The 13,944-nt window shown below is 52.9% G+C and overlaps 1 protein-coding gene across 1 annotated transcript; it reads left to right on the forward strand.

The window, feature by feature from the left end:
- The first annotated feature begins 75 nt into the window (after nucleotides 1–75).
- Nucleotides 76–13,942, forward strand: Gprin1 (G protein regulated inducer of neurite outgrowth 1). Its single transcript, XM_052729205.1, is given in 3 exon segments — nucleotides 76–199; nucleotides 10,013–10,127; nucleotides 10,129–13,942. Coding segments are annotated over 2 exon segments (2,880 nt in total). The 5' UTR covers nucleotides 76–199; nucleotides 10,013–10,055; the 3' UTR covers nucleotides 12,937–13,942.
- Nucleotides 13,943–13,944: the final 2 nt, after the last annotated feature.

The raw sequence follows: 13,944 nt of genomic DNA on the forward strand, positions 1-13,944 counted from the left end.
GGGCCCGGGCGGCGTCTGCCGGCCCTCGCGCGCCCCCGCGGCGCCCCCTCCCGGCTCTCGAGTGCGCCCAGCGCGCATGCCCGGGGCGGGGCGCCCAGCCGACCAGGGACAGCGCGGAGTCGGGTCCGCCCGCCAGCGGGGCCGGGAGCACCGGGGTGGTCTGCGCGACGGGAATGGGAACTACGAGGAGCCGGCGCCGGTAAGCGGTGGGCGCGCGTCGGGAGGCTGGGCGCTCGGGCTGGGGTCGCTGTCCAGGGTCCTGGACCGCGAGGGGCTCGGGCTGCGGGGCGGGGGCGGCGGGGCGGGGCGCGGTGGGGCGGGGCCCCGGTGCATTGCCCCGGCTCGAGGTGCGGAGAGGCCGCCCCGCGTCCAGCCCCGCTGCCCACCGCTTTGTTCCGCACCGCGGTGCAGGAGGGGGCGATTCCCGCCACCGGGGGGAGGGGCTGCTCTCATTGATTCATCCCACCCGGCACACACCCAGCGTGGGACACACTCCTGGACGTGGTCACACACCGCGATCATGCCTGGAAACCTCATTTTTGGACGAGGCCACAGGTACACACACACAACCGTGGCCCTTGGTCATTCCATCAGACACACATCCGGCCACCTGTACACCCACCCAATGCACCCAGTGGGGGCTGCGCACTCACAGCACCCATCCTGAATCAAGTCAGCAATACTCTAATCGACACCCAGCCACCCTGCTCTGGCCACCTTATGCTTATGCCCCTTCTGTACCCTACACCCTGGAGTAGGCTGTGACCCTTTTGCACACACTTGCTTTGTCTGTTAGCTTGCTGCTCTTCTTCAACCCACACTAGCACAAGTCTGCACACCCTTGAACGTCCATTCTTGCCCTTCTATGGATTAGCAGGTGGACAAATGGACAAATGGTTTCTCAAAGAAGGTCTTTTGTTATAGACTCCTTCACCTGTGGTAGCAGGCAGGGGGCTTGTTGCTGTGAGGGCACTAGATGAGGGGACAAGTGGCAGAAGACTGGGGTTTTCAGTCACACTCACAGGCATACACGAGCCTTTGTCAGTCTTGTTACCATAGCAGGAGATGTTTGCAGGTGCCTGGCAGCTCTGGCCCTGACTGGGGGTGTAGAAAAGACTCCAGACTGGGAAGAAATCCTAGAGGGAAAGAAAAAGCCAGGCTAGCCATGTATCTCTGAATTCACAGGATTGCCCTGCCTGTGAGCCAAACACAAGAGCCTATGCACACACTTAGGCTAGCTCTCCCAAGGTGAAACTGTAAGGCCATGTGATGTCAGATGCACACACCCACAGGGTCCCAATGGCACCCACAAGGCATAAATGCACAGACCATTCTATGTACACAGGGTATACAAATGCACACCAGGCTTTTCTTGACTAGGACACAGGAGCCAGGTCCTGGGCCCAGACTGGCCTGAGCTGGTGCAGTCCCCCACAAACAGTCCACTTACTCATTTGCATACCAAATGAGTTGACCCATTCACTTACATGGTCATTTCGGCCTACTGCCTATACTGGATCACACACACCTCCTTATGTCCAAGTATGCAGCCATGTGTCCATAGGGTGTGCATGTTGCCGAAGGTATGTGTGTGGATGCAGGGACATTGGCTTCCTCTACGCCTACTTTCTGGTACTATTGCCTGTGAGGCCCTCAGGATTTGAAGGATCTTTGGCCTAGACCAAAAAGAAAGGCGCTTTAAGAGCCAGTGTTTGGACCTGAGTTCAGCTCTCCAGAACCCATTTAAAGCCAAACACAGTAGCATGTGCACCTGTAATCCCAGTGTCCAACTGTGAGAGGGGAGAGAGGAGAATCCCTAGAAGCTGAAGGGCCTGTTAGCCTGGTGTACAAGAAGAAGACCTTAGAAGTGAAAGACTGATACCTGAGGCTGTCCTCTGACTTCCACATGTGCATGAGAATGCCCACATTCCCACATACACACAAAGAAAAAAGCCTAGCTTTAGTGTCTAGATGTTGATTGATAAACTGGGAAGAATCCAGGCTTTGAGCTCAGACACAACTAATTTTGAATCCGGCCTTGCTCCCTTCAGCCTTTCCTCCTGACTTCAGTGTCTTCTTCATCTATGGCACGGAACGATAAGGGTCCCCATTGTGAAATTGTTGCAGAGTCTACATGATAAAATGAGCCTGAGGGTGCTGAGTCCAGGGCTGATCATGCAGTGGGATGGTAATGGAGGTGTTCTCTAGTGGTAGGGTGTAGGGAGGGGGTGTGGGGCTCCAGGCCTAGGCTACCTTAGAGTAGTGGCTGGAAGCTACTGAGACTTCCTCTCAAGCCAAGAAGGATCCCCCAGACCTGTGAGCAACAGACCCTTTGGAATTTGTCTCTGGGCCATTGGATTGGGAGATTGAGACTCCCAGAGTGGAAAAACCCACACAAAGTCACAGAACAAGTTAATGACTAAGTTGGAGCTTGACCCACATCTAGCCAAGCTGTCCATCCCCTGTACTGGGCCCAATCCCATCTGAGAAGCTGAGAACCTGGAGCTGGGAACTGAGATGCCAACCTCTTCCTGGGAGGCTTTGCAGAAGGGGCATACTAACATCTGGTCGTGCCTGCCTGTCAGATTTGCCGTTTCATTCTTGGAGAATAGGAAGGAGCCTGTCACCTGCTCCATGAGCACCTAGGCAAAGTCACGTCCTGCTTTTATTGGCATGTGAGCAAAGTGTCAAAACTCAGATGCAACAGGGCAGGAAGGCAACATACATGAGGATCTGATGATAAGAAAAAATCTGAAGGGGTTGGGGATTTAGCTCAGTGGTAGAGTGCTTGCCTAGCAAGCGCAAAGCCCTGGGTTCGGTCCTCAGCTCTGGGGGGGGGATTAAAAAATAAAATAAAGCCGGGCGGTGGTGGCGCACGCCTTTAATCCCAGCACTTGGGAGGCAGAGCCAGGCGGATCTCTGTGAGTTCGAGGCCAGCCTGGACTACCAAGTGAGTCCCAGGAAAGGCGCAAAGCTACACAGAGAAACCCTGTCTCAAAAAACCAAAAAAAAAAAAAAAAAAAAAAAAAAATAAAATAAAATAAAAATATTTTTAAAAAAATCTGAACTCAGTGATGAGTAGCCATGGACAGTTAGCCTTAGTGTCCAGGACACCACAGGGAGGAGTGGGGATTGTGGCTACCTGCCTCCTTCAGGCCACTCTTCTCAGCTCCAGCTGGCTGTTGCTCTGCAGGAAGCATGCTCAGCTTACCAAATTTTAGTTTGCCAGAATAACCTGGACATCTGATTTCCACATGAACTCTATCAATGTTTAGATGTTGACGACTTTGCTTCTTTATTTAAACTTGACTTAAGGGGCTAGAGAGGCTTCATCCCCTCCACCCACATAAAAGAGTCCTGGAGAGCCAGAAGCAGGAAGGTCCCTGAGCCTCACTGGCCAGCCAGCCTAGCCTAATGCGTGAGTCCCAGGTTCCAGTGAGAGATTCTATCCCAAAAAACAAGGTGGACAGCACCTGAGACATAAGATCCAAGGTTGACCTTTGGTACACACACACACACACACACACACACACACACACACACACACACACACACACATTGACTTAAAAAAAATAATTTGTTAGCATTGTAGGCCAAACAAACATGTCCTAAAGCCAGATTTTTGCTGAATTTTGTCTCTGCTGCAACCATTTCAGACTCAGCCCCCCACCCCCGCCCCCTCCTGGGAGCACAGCTGGGCTCTGACAGGCTGAGTAGATAAAAACAGGCTTTCCATGTACACAGCCTGGCCCTAACGTGAGCAGAACCATGCACACCCCTCATCTACTCTAATTCTCACAACAGGCCTGGTGGGGAGGGAGGCAGTGAGTCGGTCTGGGGGAGGGGTTAGTGAGAAGGGCCCTGCTTGAAGCCTCAGAGCTGCTGAATGGTGAGCGGTCTGCACTCTCTGTCCAGGCCACACACAGGAGGCAGGAGCTGGTGTGGGGAGGCCCCTAGGGTGGGCTGTGTTACCAGTGTGAAATAAGAGGTGGTGGGGGCCAGGACACCCCTCCTTTAGCCTTTTCTGACCCTTGCGGGCTGCGCTTCCCTCCCTGTGTAATTGCTGGGCAGTTGTTGAATTCCTATGTTCCAAAGGAGGAAACAGGGAAGCCTGGCAAACAGACCTTGGTTCTCACTGGAATCCGGGTACTTTCTCCTGCCCATCTGCCCAGTCATTTGCTTCCCACAGCCCCAAGGACAAGATAGGTCACAAAATCGACCTGTACAATTGTTTGTTTGTTTTTTCTTTTTTTGGGGGGAGGGGAGCCTTCATGGCATGCAAAAAATGAGCCAATATTTAAAATATAAAAAAAAAATCCATATGTGTGACTTTGCTCAGTGAATTAAGGACCTGGCCACAGAACAGTCACACATACTTCCTGTTTAAAACACAGCAGTGTTTGCTCAGTACCCTTAGGATAAGTCTCCACCACTCCCCCAAGGCTCTACATGGTTGGCCGCCACTGACTCTCCCTCCCACCCCCTCCCTCTCTGACTCCAGCTCTACTCCAGCCTCCTGGCCTTTTCATGGCTGCCTCAGATGTTGACCTCCTCAGAGGGGCCTCTCTTGACCACGTGTCCAGACCAGCTGCCCACTCCTTTGTCCTCACAGCATCTCATGTCAGAAATGACATCATTTCTTTACTACCGGCTTATGACTCTCCTCACTCTTTTCTGTATTGGAGGTCAGGGACCATATTCTACATTTCTTGTCCCCAACACATGGAATTTGTAAGTGTTGTGTTAGTGGGTGCCTTCTCATGTGCCACAGTGGCTGGAACTGGGTGCTGTTACTTATGTCTAGGGCCCAGTAGTCTCTATTTCTGTCTCAATCCCCACTGTGATTCCTTCCAGTCTCCTTCACCTGAGGGTATGGGGTCTCTGGCTTTGGGGTTTGATCATCTCCCTTGCTCTATTCCAATATCACTATCAGTGGGCAAAGTAGAAGACAGACCCATCCATGCCATAAATGTCTGATGCCTGTCTGATCCCTGCAGACTGGTGTTCTTCCACACCCTCACTTTTTATGCTGATGAAAACCAGATCCAAGAATTCAACCAGACCCCTGTCCCACTTGACTCTTGCACACCCCCATAAATCAAAAAGGCACCCAGTCCAGCAGTTTAAAACCGAGAGCCCTACAGTCCTCTGCAAGACTGCCCTCCTGTGTGTCCATCCTTGTGACTGACTACCATCACCCCAAGCCTCGGACTTGAGATTTAGGGAATCCAGCGGTGAACAGTAACAGTTGAGACCCAGCAGGAACCTGAAGTCCAGTCAGGGACTCAGGTTAAACACACATGCAGAGTGACAGAAAGCTGCCTAGGGGAACAGGAAGGGGCCATGAGACTCCAAAGGAAGCTTGTAGAAAAAGAAGGCTTCCTGGAGGAGGGAACATTTAAGCTGAGAACTAAAACTTCAATAAGACACAGTCTGTCTAGGAGGGAAAGAGTCCCACAGCAGAGGGTGTGTGGAGGCTGAGACAGGAGGGAATGCCAAGCCACGGCTGTGCACAAAACAGTCACACGTACGTGTGTGTGTGTGTGTGTGTGTGTGTGTGTGTGTGTTGCTTTGGTATGAGGAAGAAAATATATAGGGCTTAGATGTGCAAGGAGATGGGCACCCTCACACAGAACCAGTGAAGGTTTCTTTTACTTTCCTGTTTTTCAAAAAGATGCAGCCATTCAAAACGGAGTGACAGCCCCACCGCCTTCTAAAGTTCAGCACAAGGTGTTCCTCGCCTGTTTGTGGTGATGCTAGGATTGAGCGACCTACTGTGCCGCCGGTCCTATAGACGCAGAAAGCGTGCAATTGACCGCGATGACAGACAATAAATGTCTGGGTCGCTGGTTGGGGGGGGGTCTACATATGAAGCTGTTATTGTGTTTTTTTTTAATGTATATATATATATATTTTTTAAAGATTTATTTAATTATTATGTACACAATTCTGCCTGCATGTAAGTCTGCACACCAGAAGAGGGCACCAGATTTCATCATAGATGGTTGTGAGCCACCATGTGGGTGCTGGGAATTGAACTCAGGACCTTTGGAAGAGCAGCCAGTGCTCTTAACCTCTGAGCCATCTCTCCAGCCCTGTTATTGTGTTTTTATCTTGTGGTGCTGGGGATGGAACCCAGGGCCCTGCACATGCTAGGCAATCACTCTACCACGGAAGTTGATACAGGGCTGGAGAGCTGGCTCACCAGTTAAGAATACTTACTGCCCTATTCATTTCCCAGCACCCATGCTACAAAAACCTGAAATTCCAGCTCCAGGGGGATCTGAGGCCTCTGGCCTCCTCTGGCATCTGCACACATGTGCACATACCTATATGCAGACCAACTCCTGCCTGTAATTTAAAATAAGCATTTTAATTGACTATAGACAATATGCAATATCACCAGTAGCATCTTGGATTTGCTGAGTCTCCTGGCTGCATCAAGAGGCCTCGGGGAGTGACTGACCCGTACTATTTAGGACTGTGCTAAGTACACATCATGATATTTAAGCAACCACAAGATCAACAGCACATGTGTCTCAGAACACACATCCACTGCTACTGCCCACGTGCTGTGTTCACCTGCAACCCAGATTCAGACACCACAAAGAGACATACAAAAAAAGGAAAAAAAAAAAAAAAAGATTCCAGCTCTTACTTTAAAGAGGCCATCACAATGAAAGTTTCATGAGATTTTATCCTGGAATTTTCTACCTATAAATAATCCCATGACACGTACATGGTTTCCCTTGGCCACACGCTTAGAATCCTGGCACTTAGGCTGTCCCTGTCCCTACGTGCCTTTGCTCGCTCAGTCTCTCTTGGGCGTCTCTCCTCATCACTCTACATCACTCGTCTGGGTGGTGGTCCATGTGGATGTCTCACACATCCTCACTTCTGACTTTCTCCCCTCCAGGTGTTCTCATGTGCCCTGATGTGCCGTCCTGTGTCTGCAGGAACATCCCCGGAAGGGGACCTGCTGGCTAAAACACTGTGTGTCTTGTAAACATATGTAGAGATTGACAGATACTCTTCCTAATAGATTACAACTGATTTCACTTCCTAACAAGACTAAGGAGAGTGCCAGGCAGTGGTGGCACACACCTTTAATCCCAGTACGAGGGAGGCAGAGGCAGGCGGTTCTCTGTGAGTTCAAGGTCAGCCTGGACTACAGAGTGAGTTCCAGGAAAGGTGCCAAAGCTACACAGAGAAACCCTGTCTCGAAAAAAAAACAACAGAAACAACAACAAAAGACTAAGGAGAGTCTGGGTCTAGGAGGAGCATCACTGGATGTCAGAAGGACCACTGGGTCTTTCACATGACTAATATGTATGGGAGGAGCATCACTGGATGTCAGAAGGACCACTGGGTCTTTCACATGACTAATATGTATGGGAGGAGCATCACTGGATGTCAGAAGGACCACTGGGTCTTTCACATGACTAATATGTATGGGAGGAGCATCACTGGATGTCAGAAGGACCACTGGGTCTTTCACATGACTAATATGTATGGGAGGAGCATCACTGGATGTCAGAAGGACCACTGGGTCTTTCACATGACTAATATGTATGGGAGGAGCATCACTGGATGTCAGAAGGACCACTGGGTCTTTCACATGACTAATATGGACCCAGAATTTACTTCCCATGTGCATGCCAGTTGTTCTGAACTCTGATGTGTGGATGAGAACAACGAAGTCCCCATGGCTATAGAAGTGCGTGTGTGTGTGTGTGTGTGTGTGTGTGTGTGTGTGTTTTATGATTTGTTTTGAGACCAGGTCTTGCTATGTAGCCCAGGCCAACCTCAAATTCAAGCTCCTGCTTTTGTTGCCAAACACTGGGATTACAGATGTGCCGCACCATGGAGCTAGCATTCAGTGAACACATATCTATGACACATCAGACAGTAACAAGTATTCTGGATTTTAAAAATTCAGTAAAACAAAGTTGTGTGTGGTGCCTTTAATCCCAGCACTGAGGAGGGAAAGGCAGGCAGATTTCTGAGAATTTAAGGCCAGCCTGGTCTACATAGAGCATTCCAAGTCAGCCACACACAGTCTACACTGTGAGACTGTCTATATGGAGAATGACAGTCCGCACTGGAGATGGCTGGTTTATACAGGATAGACCAGGAAAGATCTCAGAGGCACCTGGAGGGAAATGGCCAGTGGAAAGGTCCTGAGGGCATTGGGTGGGTATTTAAGGAATCATGAGGTAGCCCACAGACGCTAAGACCACACACAGAGAGGGGAGGAGAGGAGGAGGAAGGACCAAAGGAGACAACAGAACCGGCAAATGCAGGGTCTCGTGAGTTACTGTATTTACTGTGTGTTTGCATCAGCTAGGGAGATGCTGAGAGGTTCTGAGCAGAAGGATGGGATCCGCTTGGGGGCTTAAGATTCCTCCGGCAGCTTTTAAGAATAAACTGGATGGGGAAGGAAAAGCAAGGGTAATCCAGGTGCTGCGGAGTGGTGAAGCGTGGGGCCCAGGGTGGAAGCCAGATTCTGCCTGTGTTTTGAAGGTGGATTCATTACATTTTGCTGATAGGTGGTTCATGGCATATGGAAGCCAAGGGAGACTCTAGTACAGTGGTTCTCAGCCTTCCTAATTCTGCGATCCTTTAATACAGCTCCTCATGTTGTGAGACCCCCAACCATAAAATTATTTTATTGCTGCTTCATAACTGTAATTTTGCTACTGTTATGAATCGTAATGTAAATATCTGATATACAGGATAGCGGATATGTGACCTGAAGGGGTCGTGACTCCCTAGCTGAGAACCACTGCTCTAGAGATTCTGGCCTGATCATGGGTAAGATGGTCTGAGGACAAGTAAGAAGCAATCACCAGCTTTGCTCATTCTGGCTGCTACATGAGTAATGGCAGTTTCTCCCAGGTCCATCTTCCTGCTGTACCCTCTTCCCAAATGCTCCCCAGGCATCACAGCTGCCTCTCTCCTCCGATCTCCAGCCCAGCAATCCCCACACTACCCAGGATTCTGCAGACCACTCCCACCACCACTCACTACAACCAGTTGCCTCCAACCAGTTCTTCAGATCTCACTTCTGCCTCAAGGACCTTCAGGGTGCCCTCCTTGTAGCTGCCCAGGGCCCGTTGCATAGAAGGGCTATGAGAACAAGTGAAGATCACTTGAAGGAGAGGCTGACTGGCTTCATCATGGGTCTTGGCCAGCTCGTCTCTCCTTTCAGCCCAACCGCCACACCACCTCAGAGCAGTCTTTGAAAGCACATGACTGTGTCCTTTCCTTGATGGACCATTCACAGTCCCCTGCACAGACGTCAACTGGTGGCCTACAGACATGTTTTCTTTGGCCCACATAGTGTTTGGGGTTTTTATTTAAATCCTGAATTAGTTAGCATATTTTATATCAAAGTCTGGATTTCTCATTTCCCTAAGGCACTAGAGCTTGAGTTCCCAGGTTTCGTTTCTCCAGGACACCATTTGGCCCCTCTTTGAGAAGCCATGTACTCTACAATTTGTCATGGTTACACTTCCCCCCTTGTTTTGAACACAACTTGCTTCCCTCATTTAAATGACTCATCTGGCCCAGTGACATTGAAGTTTTCAGCCACTGGCCTTGAAGACCCATGCATCCCTTTTGGAAGCCTGCTGCATGAGGTGAGGCTGGCACAGGAGAGGAAATGGTAGTGAAGCTGAAAGAGATCAGATTGGAGCCAAGCTGTGAGGGGTCAGTTTGTCTGTCTGTCTGTCTGTCTGTTGAGGCTTAGTCTTACTGTGTAGCCCAGTTTGGCCTCAAACTAGAAATTCTCCTGCCTCAGTATCCCAAGTGCTGAGAGTACTGGCTTCTTAGATAGCTATTGGGTGTGATGATGCAGGAAGTGACAGGACTGGGTTTATGGTTTTAGCTGAGACCTTCTTGACAAGAGGACCAGACAGGGACAGAGAATCTGGGGAGGAGCCTGGATATGGCTGAGTGGTTCCCCATGGAGTGAGGTCTCTTAAGCCTGAGTCTGTTCTCTCTGTTTCAGAAGCAGACAGCTGTCTTGAGCTCAAACATGGCTGTGAGGGTAGATGATCAGTACTGAAGATCCAGCCTGGCTCCAGCTGCTTCAGAAGGACTCCAGCCCCCCAAGACCCTTCTGCTCCCCCACAGGATGGGAGCCTGGGCACTGGGGGCCCGGTCATGAGGGACTGCTGCTCTTCCCCAAAGGCTATCCCTGCATCCCCAAGGCATACCCTTGACCAAAGCCTAGACATGGACTCCAGACACAGCAGTGCCAGTCGGGCTGGGGAAGGGGCCTCCTGCTCTGAGAGCCCTGCTGGGAGCTTAGCCTGCCCCTCTCCTACCTGCAACCCTCTCCCAGAGACAGTGAGAGTACATGGAACCTTGATCTCAGGAGCCTCCGAAACGACTTTGTTTGGAAAGCCAGAAGCCGTGTCCACAGCAGAAGCTGTTCCTACAACCCTGGAGAACAGAAATCTTGTGGTCTTGGAAAAGATGGATTCTAACTCCTTGAAGCAGGCAGATTCTACTTCCACCGGAAAAGAAGAGGCTGGGGCCTTGAGGAAGGAAGAGTCCATGTTGACGGGAAAGGCAGAGCCTACAATTTGTGGAAAGGGGGAGCCTGGGACTGTTGGATGGATGGATTGTACAACTCCAAGGAAGGAGGATTCTGGGTCCTTGGGAAGAGTAGATCCAATGTGCTCCAGCAAGGTGGATACAGCATCTCCAGGAGGGGAAGATCCTGGGTCTTTAAGAAAAGGAGAGCCTGTATCCTCAGGCAAAGTGGATCCCAGAAAGGAGGACCCCACGCATTCCAGAAGAGAGCAGCCTGGATCTACAGGAAAGGGAGATCTTGTGTCTTTGGGGAAAAAAGATATGGAAGCCCCAGAAAAAACAGATCCTGCACCCACAAAACAGACAGATCCTGGGTTCTCGGGAAAGCTACCTCCAGGATCATCAAGCAAGACGGAACTTGTGTCCTCAGGAACAGTGGCTCCTGGGACCAAAAAGGTGAATCCTGTGTGCCTGGGGACGGTGGACCCTGCAGCTGTGGGAAATACAGAAACTTTGTCCTCAGCAAAAGAGGACCCTTCTCGGTTTCTTGGAAAGACAGACCCGCCGTCCTCAGGAGAGGGTGGGCCTGTGTCTGTGAGAATGACAGAAACAGCATCCGCTGGACAGCCAGCAAAGACAGGTCCCACATCTGTGAACAGCACAGGACCTTCAGGCAGTGTGGACCCAGTTTCCTTAGGAAATGTGGAACTTGTCTCCCCAGTGAAACCAGAACTCCTGTCTTCTGGGCAGGCAGAACGTGTGTCATTGATAAAGACAGAAACCCTATCCTCAGGAAGAGAAGACCTAAAGTCCTCTAGAAGAGTGGATCACACATCTGTCACAGGAAACATGAAAACATCTCAAAAAGGGAATCCCAAGTCTTCAGGAAAGACAGACCCCCCATCTTCAAGTTCAGGAGATGCCAAGTCTCTGGGGACATGGGGGTCCCTGTCTGCCGAGAAAGCTGAGGCAGTGACGGAGGGAAAAGGAAGCCCACGGTCCTTGGAAAAGGCAAGTCCCACAGCCTCAGAGAAGGCTGATCCCCTCGCTTTCAGCAAGGTGGGCTCTGCAAGCCAGGGAAAGGCAGAGACTGTTCCCTCTGAAGAAGTGGGCGCCACGACTTTAGGAAAAGTGGTCCCAGCGGCTTCAGGAAAACTAGCTTTGGTGTCCCCAGGGAAGGTGGATCTCATGGCCTCGGAAAGAGCAGAAGATATTCCAGAGGTGAAGGCTCCGGAAAAGAGGAATCCTGTGAACTCCACCAGGGACTCAGGGAATGCTGAGCCCAAGTCTGGGGTCAAGGTGGTAACCCAGCTTCCGGATGCCACATCCCCGGGAAAGGTGGAGGCTCCATCTTTGCAAAAAGAGCAGCCACAGGTGTCTGGGAAGATGGATCCCTCAGGAAAAGTCGACCCCACTGCGTCTGTGGAGCCTGTGTCCCTGGGGAAGACTGACTCCGCATCTCCATCTCCTAGAAAAGCAGAGTCTCAAACCTCGGCAGAGACTACCCCTCTGTCTCTGGAGAAGGCCAAGTCCTCTTTCAGGCAATCAGATGGTACAGCCTGCAGCTCAGCCCAGCCTCTGGGAGATGCCAGGAGCAGCGGGGCCCTGCCAGAGCCACAGCCCTCTGCCAGCACCAGCCAGAAAGACCTAGCGGCAGCTGCGGCTCAGAAGAGCCCCCGCGCGGAGGGCACAGCGCCCCCGCCAGGGCCACGGACTCGCGACAACTTCACCAAGGCGCCGTCGTGGGACGCGGGAGCGCCACCGCCCCGCGAGGACGCGGGCACGCAGGCCGGCGCCCAGGCCTGCGTCTCGGTGGCGGTGAGCCCCATGTCTCCGCAGGACGGCGCGGGCGGCCCGGCCTTCAGCTTCCAGGCGGCACCGCGCGCGCCCAGCCCCTCGGCCAGGCCGCCGTCGCGCCGGGACGCGGGCCTGCAGGTGTCGCTGGGAGCCGCCGAGACGCGCTCGGTGGCCACCGGCCCCATGACTCCGCAGGCCGCAGCGCCGCCCGCCGCGCCGCCCGTCTTCCCCGAGGTGCGGGTCCGGCCGGGCTCGGTGTTGGCGGCCGCCATGGCACCCCAGGAGGCGGCCGAGCCGGTGCGCGAAGTGAGCTGGGACGAGAAGGGCATGACGTGGGAGGTGTACGGTGCCTCCATGGAAGTGGAGGTGCTAGGCATGGCCATCCAGAAGCATCTGGAGCGCCAGATCGAGGAGCACGGCCGCCAAGGGGCGCCGGCGCCGCCGCCCGCCGTCCGCGCGGGCCCAGGCCGTGCAGGCTCCGTGCGCACCGCTCCTGCCGAGGGCGCCGCCAAGCGTCCGCCCGGCCTCTTCCGCGCGCTGCTGCAGAGTGTGCGGCGGCCGCGGTGCTGCTCGCGGGCGGGTCCCACCGCCGAGTGATCCCACCGCCGAGTGACCGGTCCACATTTTGCAGGCCCGGGTTTCCAACCTTCTCAGGCTCCCTTCTTGATATCAAGCCCTTGAAAGCCACGCCCCACCCCCAGCCCCGCGTGCGTCAGGCCTCCGAGGAGTGGGCTGCTTTTAGGGGCTTCATCCCAGTCCCCCCCTTCCCGAACACTGACGAAACCCCCTTACCCAGTCCCTTTGTGGCCATGAGCCCACACATCCAGCCCTGACAACCCCACCCCGGTACCCTCACATCGTTCCACTCCACTCCCTCAGGTAGTACTGGGAGAGTGCAGGTGCCTGCTCCCATCCCTCCACCCTAGAGCTGAGGCAGGCTCCTGAGATGGCCGAACTGGTGCTTAGAGGCCTCCCCAGGTCCCCACAACCGGGAAAGATTGCATGCAGATCTCTAGGTGTTCTTCCATGTGTGCCAGGATTGATGTGAGGCCACTAGAAAGGCAGACTCTGAATGGGAGGCTGGGGTGGGGGTGGGGCAGGGAGTCTCTGAGCAGTGAGGGGTCTCCACATGGTGCTGGCCCCATGGCCAGGGTGTCTCTTGCATGCTGTTGGTAGTCCTACCCCCATTCCCGTCTCCCCCCACCTAGCCCAGTGCCCTAACCCTATTTCCTGTCCTACCCGATCACTATGCACAGTTCCCACAGAGGCCAAAGGGTGCCCTGGGGCTCAGCTGAGAATGGAGAGTCATGGAAAGGTCAGAGGGTCTTAGACAGGACTGAAGGTCACAGCAAGGCTCCTAGAAGGTCTCAGGCCACTGGCTGTCTGGGTGGCAACTGGTCTTGGGTATTGAGAACAGGATGGAGAGCTCATTTGACATCCACAGTTGTCTTTTAAAGGTCCCCCTCCTCCCCCACCTTTCCCCCCACAATGCTGTGAGCCCCAACAAGTTCCTTGTAACCACTCAGCGCCCTGGTCCCTCTCCCTCTAGCCTCAGTTTTTGGCTACTGTCACAGTGTACATTGGTAATAAAACCTTTCCCCAACT

This window comes from Peromyscus californicus, unplaced genomic scaffold (assembly GCF_007827085.1).
Source record: "Peromyscus californicus insignis strain IS unplaced genomic scaffold, ASM782708v3 Scaffold_8__1_contigs__length_139910024, whole genome shotgun sequence".
Taxonomy (NCBI): domain Eukaryota; kingdom Metazoa; phylum Chordata; class Mammalia; order Rodentia; family Cricetidae; genus Peromyscus; species Peromyscus californicus.